Raw genomic sequence first — 6,000 nt, 5'->3', positions numbered from 1 at the left:
CTTTCCGTAATCGTTATGGCATGCGAAATTGATGTGATGTTCGTAATCCCCGGGAGATCGAGGTACGTCGGCTTCCTTGCGAGAACCGCAGCTAAACATCCTAGACAAGACAGGAACGAAGTTCAGAACGAAATGGGCCTACTAGAGATCGGCTCTCTTTCTCCTCCTTAACTCCTTTCTCCTTCTAATTCTCCTTATCCTCCTCCTCCTCCTCCTCCTCCTCCTCCTCCTCCTCTTCCTCCTCCTCCTCCTTGTCCTCCTCCTCCTCCTTGTCCTCCTCCTCTTCCTCCTTATCCTCCTCCTTATCCTCCTCTTCCTCCTCCTCCTTATCCTCCTCCTTATCCTCCTCCTCCTCCTCCTCCTCCTCCTCCTCCTCCTCGTCCTCCTCCTTATCCTCCTCCTTCTCCTCATCCTTCTCCTTATTCTTTTTCTTCTTCTTATCCTTTTTTTCCTCCACTTCCTCCACCTCATTCTCGTTGACTTCCATTGGCCGCGCTCACTTGCTGGAGGAGCTCGAGACCGAGGCACCGAGGCTGGGGGTCGGGCTGCTACTGCACGAACGGCTGAGCATCCGATGATGTTGCTGGGGCTCAGCGCTCAGGAAGTTGCTATTGGAGCTGGAGCTGGGTCCGCTCTCGGAACCGGGATCCGGGTCGGCGGGACTCGGGCAACGTCGCTGACCGCAGCTCGTCATCCCCGTGCGCGAGAGCGTCTGCAAGGGGATCCGGTAGATGCGCATCGCTATTCCCGACTCACCCTGGCTGCCTGTTGGATCGTAGATATACGAGAGACGTATGTAATTCGAGTGGCAAATGGAATATTTGGCTTTTCGATTATGGGCAGCGTGAATGATCGATGGATATTGTCATTGAGTAACGTGCCGCGGGAATTGTATCGTCGATTTGCTTATAATTCTTCCTTTCGGCACGCATGTAATTTTGAGTATTATGCCCTTTTCTCACTATACTTTTATTAATCGTATCTCCTTATTTTCAGAAAAAAATTATAAATAAATTTTCTTTCAACCCATCACCATTGTAAAACAGTCTTATCAAATATGCGAATAATAGTGGAAAATATTCGAGACTTTTCTATTACTAATAATGGCAATGTACTTTGAATTTATACTACTTATTTTTTCATTTTCTTTTTAGATTCTAATTAATCCAAAAAATAAAAATTATTCTCATTAAGTTGATTGATTAATCGTAGTTAAAAGTTATAACGTAAAGTAACACAATCATTGCTCGAATAATAAAGAGAAATGAGCTAAAAAAATAAAAATATTAAAATCATGACGATACAAATGTTGTACATTACGTATATATTTATTAGCTAGACAATGACATTAATTTATTCATAAATTATTCAGTTATTTTGTATCGTTTGTTAAATATATTGCAAGGCTGAAAAATACAATAGCTAACGATATCAATTATATTGAATTTCCGTATAAAGTGTATTGTTTCCTCAATATACAACAAGTGATCAATGCAATAATCGTATTTTATTATATTTACCGAAAATATATTATTTCTGAAATACGCATAGATATTATTATTGTTTTAATTATCGATAATAATAAATAAATTTTACAAACACGGCTCTTGAAAGATACGCGTGGAAAAGTCCGCAATTAACAAGGTACCGGCGGAGTTTTTTTTTTTTTTTTTTGCGTAATAAACGAGCACCAACAGCACGAGAGAAAAATTTTTTGTTTTGTAAAAAATTAACTAATTCCTTCGGCGACTGAAATAATTGATATTTTTTTTTCACCGCATAAGGGAACGTAATCATGCATACCGAGCAAATTTTTTTCCACGTCGGAATCTCTCAAAGTAAAAAAACACTTGTCATTCGCAACCCAAGGAATATGTGTCTGTGTGCGTGCGTGCGTGTGTGTGTATATGTATATATCACGAATTTGTGATTTGTGCTGCATTATTTCAACGTTATAACGTTTCTCTCAATGAATTTACTTGTCAATGTGCAAGTGCAATTTGCGAGGGATAAAAGCGTCGAATGAACGCGAGGAAGCTCACTTTGCAGGCTGGACTGCGACGAGGGCGGGCTGTGGTTCCTCTCGTCCTTATCGAGCTTGAAGGCGAGGAATTCCGGGGCGGTCGAGGCGAAGAATATATCCTGCTTGGAGGTGATGAGGCTGAGGTTTGGCATCGCGATCGTGTGCACGAGGTTGCCGTTGATAATCAGCCGTATTTCCATCGTGTCGGCGGTGAAGGCGATCACGTACGGGAATGCGCAGGCTAAGCACACAAGAGTAACGCGGCCCTTTGTTAAAGCACCTATTGCATTATTTATGTGCTTACTCCTTCGAATCGCTGCTGTCGTCGAATTTCCCACCTACAAACGACCCCACACACCCACCGCTCTTTTTCCTTTAAATGATGACTTTGTTATCGTGGAGAAGGCAGTCCGTTAGTTCGGTCTGTCTTGAGTCGCCTCCCTCTATCGTCTGGTTCTTGTTCGTTAGCGTGCAGCCCTACTCCCCTACTCCACCCCCCTCCCACCTTTAATCAGCTTTGGCTACATATCGCGGGATACCGGTTGATCGACTTTCTATTTGCGTTGGTGCGCAGCAGCGATGCGAAAGACAATAATCGCACGTCGGGCTTTTAGGGTTTTACGTATCAATACTGACCTACGGCGATTGGCACGGAGTTCCAGTTGAAGTCGAACTCCATTGGCGCTGAGCTTTCGTCGGACAGTTTTTGAAAGTGACAGGTATCTTAAAGAGAAAGTTGCTTAGTGAGATTTTTATTTCAGCTATAAAGTGTTTGAAGGTAACCGAGACTTTTCCCTTTGAAAATCAGTACGCTATCTATATTGTTATGATGTCTATACAGAGAGTAAATAATGCCTTACACATTATGCGCTCCAATTTTTAAATATTCAACGAATATTGCTGTGGCTAGGTAGAGTTAGGTTTTATTTCAAGAGCTAATTTACAAATTATGAAGATTATAATGAGACAGCATTGAAACGGCGTTGATTGAAAAATTGGAAAACATTCGAGCAGAGTGTTTGTTATCCAAGAGTTTCAGTAGTAACGCACAAAAGTAATTTTATGCATTTTCAGTAAGCATTTATAATTACTAGAGACATTAATAATTATTCTGAAATTGAGATAGAAAGTTAAGTTAAGCTCGCGTGATTTAATAATAAAATTCTATTGTCAATATATAATTAAATTTTTTCGTAACGTATAAGAACTTGAATAAAAATAGCTAATTAGTTTCTAGTTGTTTCACTAATGGCAAAAATCATGGACGTGCTTCCTTTATTTATTTTTTTTATTTATTTTTATTCTAATGAATTGGACACGCGTATAGGAAATACTGTACTTTACAAAGTGCGAGTCAAATGGTATGCCGTTGCTGGCAAGTCCGTTGATTTGCTTTGCTTTTGTAATCGGGCGCGAGTGGAAATATTATAAAATCAATATCGTTTCGCGAGAAAAAGTTAGGGGGAAAGGATTTACAAGTCAATTTTCCCTACCAATGGATTATAACGAATATTAAGCGCGTGCATGATAATATCTCCCAGCCTTGATTGTGCTTGGGGTGGTCATTCGGGGCACTAGCATCGGTCATCGAATCAATAACGAGACAAAGGACATTTCACCAAATGCTCTGCCTGCCGCGAATTATACGCTCTGTCTCGCGAAAAAATCGGTTCGTTCTTACTGTTATAGCATAATAGTAGTTCAGGCTCCTCGTCCTCGCAGAAGTCCAGGGCCGCGACGAGGTGCGGCTTGGCGCTGGCCTCCAGGTGGAGGCTTCGCGAGCCCCCGTCCGCGTAGATGAGCTCGAAGTGGTGGCGCAGACCACAGCAGATCATCCACTCGCGGCCGGGTTCCTGGCTCTCGATTATCGTCATTATCGTCGGCGGCTCGCTCGCTTGGAGCTCGCGCAGCAGCAGGAAACCGTCGACGGTGTCCGTGTCCGCTGCCGCGCACCACGTCGTCCAGGCGGCGTTGTGCTTCCACTGGAGGACGCTCAGACGCTTACCCACTGAGACGCACTGTTGAATTTTTGCAACGTTAGTCCTTTATCAATGGGGATGGGTGTCCGACCGAACTGTTTCGATCCTTTTAATGTGCGATTTAGTGGATATTTCGAGGATATTTTTCGTCGAGCGTTTCAAATGGTTATTGTGGTTTTCGCGGGTTAATACTCGATTAATGAATAGGATGAGATGCGCCTAAGGACGGGCCGAGGCCTGTCATAAGATTGCGTTTGATAAGTCAGAGTCGTTACCTCTATGGCTATTCAGACGATACACTAAATATTTCAAAATTCGTTGTTGTTAAACCATTTTAATGTCACAATATAATATAAGAGTATTAAATAGTTTTATAGATTGAGCTCAAAAATTTGGGGCAAATGTAATAAAATAACAAAGTAATGGCATAATAATAATGTCTTAAGTTTTAAAGAACTTTTGTCGCTTATTTTTTTTTTTTTTTTTTTTATATCAAACATAGTCTTTTATGTGTTTAAATTACAATTTAGAACTTTAAAAATTAGGTTAAATAATTTTTGTTCAGTATAAAACGTAAACTAACAAAAGTTTTTCTGCATTCTTATCTTATTTAAATACACTAATACATTATAATAATATAAAAATATTTTTTAAAGATACCAGCTTAGGGTTTATTTTTATGAAATTAAATTTGAATTTATAATTTATAATATTCATTATTGATTTCGGTCTGCCTTAATCTGATTCGTCTCAGATTTATCCTTTGTCTGCATAATTAGCCAAATTTAATGTGATAAAAGAGTTATATTGAAATATAATATAAAGAATGAAAAAAATTTGTTATTTATGATATTATGATAGGGAATAATAATATTTGTATTGTTGTTGTTTTGTAGCATTCGTATGTTTTTGATTTTTTTTTTCTTCCCCAAATGGATTAACAAACAATTTCAGACAAAAGTAATGAAAATCAATTTCCATTAATAGATATATATAATCATCTATTTATTATTTAAAAATTGGAAAGGTGTTTTGAAAGCATAGCTGCTAATTATATTAAAACGAATAAAAGTGTTTATACTATTAAAAATTCTAATAACTTCGAAATCTATAATTTATCATAAGATTTAATTAATTTGCCGAAGGCTATTTATTTTCCATTGATATTTTTATGTTTCTATTACATCAAAGGTCAAAGTAATGAAATATCTCTTTTAAGCATGTATATTTCAATAATTAACTTATTATATAATATATTCTTATTAATTTATTTATTTATATATATATATTTTTTTTACATAATTCAGCGAATTAAATTTGCATTCTAAAGCGCTTTAATTAACATAATAGTTTCTCATACAAACACGTAATCGATGAATATTTAATAAATATTATCATTTAATTAAAGTTGAAAATAATTACCCACATTAAAAAGATAAAATTATAATTAATGAAATCTCATTATGCACCAAAATATATTAATATTGGATTTTATTAAAAATGAGATATAAGGAGTCAGCTGCGATTAGTAGTAAAATTGGTAATTAAATTTCGTGAATCTATGGATTTCATTATAATAATTTTAGATGAATAAATTGTAAGGTAAATCCATAGTTTCAATTTTTCTTCTTGTTGTAAATATTATATTCATTCCAATAGATTACCTAATGAAAACATTTAACCAATAATCAATATTTATGAATTAAAATATTTTACTTTTATGTTGTTAGTCTTACTATATTTTTTTTATACCGAGACTTTTATAATTCTTGAAAATATATATTTTATATTTGATCTGACATCGAAACATATATGAAGAATATTTTAATTTTAGTAATGCCACTATAAAATTTTGCAAAAATTTTGATGAAAATATAAAAAAGTAAATATACCACTTTTTGCTACGACTCTCATGTATTCAATTTTTTTTTAAGTATCTGCTAAAAAGTTGCTTTATCTTTAGAAATGGAAAATATTTCATAAATTTATTTGACAATG

The 6,000-nt window shown here is 36.3% G+C and overlaps 1 protein-coding gene across 1 annotated transcript in view; it reads right to left on the bottom strand.

Moving 5' to 3' along the window:
* Positions 1-431: 431 nt before the first annotated feature.
* LOC105364268 (GTPase-activating Rap/Ran-GAP domain-like protein 3) overlaps positions 432-6,000 on the bottom strand; it is a 54,739-nt gene continuing 49,170 nt past the window's right edge. The window contains exons 14-17 of the mRNA XM_011502154.1: positions 3,705-4,041; positions 2,660-2,746; positions 2,043-2,264; positions 432-858 (exon numbers count right to left, since the gene is read on the bottom strand). Coding sequence (XP_011500456.1) covers positions 497-858; positions 2,043-2,264; positions 2,660-2,746; positions 3,705-4,041 — 1,008 coding nt within the window. The 3' untranslated portion in view covers positions 432-496. The remainder of the gene's footprint in view (positions 859-2,042; positions 2,265-2,659; positions 2,747-3,704; positions 4,042-6,000) is intronic.

Source organism: Ceratosolen solmsi, unplaced genomic scaffold (genome assembly GCF_000503995.2).
Source record: "Ceratosolen solmsi marchali unplaced genomic scaffold, CerSol_1.0 scaffold43, whole genome shotgun sequence".
NCBI lineage: Eukaryota > Metazoa > Arthropoda > Insecta > Hymenoptera > Agaonidae > Ceratosolen > Ceratosolen solmsi.
The sequence above is the reverse complement of the archived record's forward strand: the minus strand, read 5'-3'. Positions and strand labels throughout refer to the sequence as shown.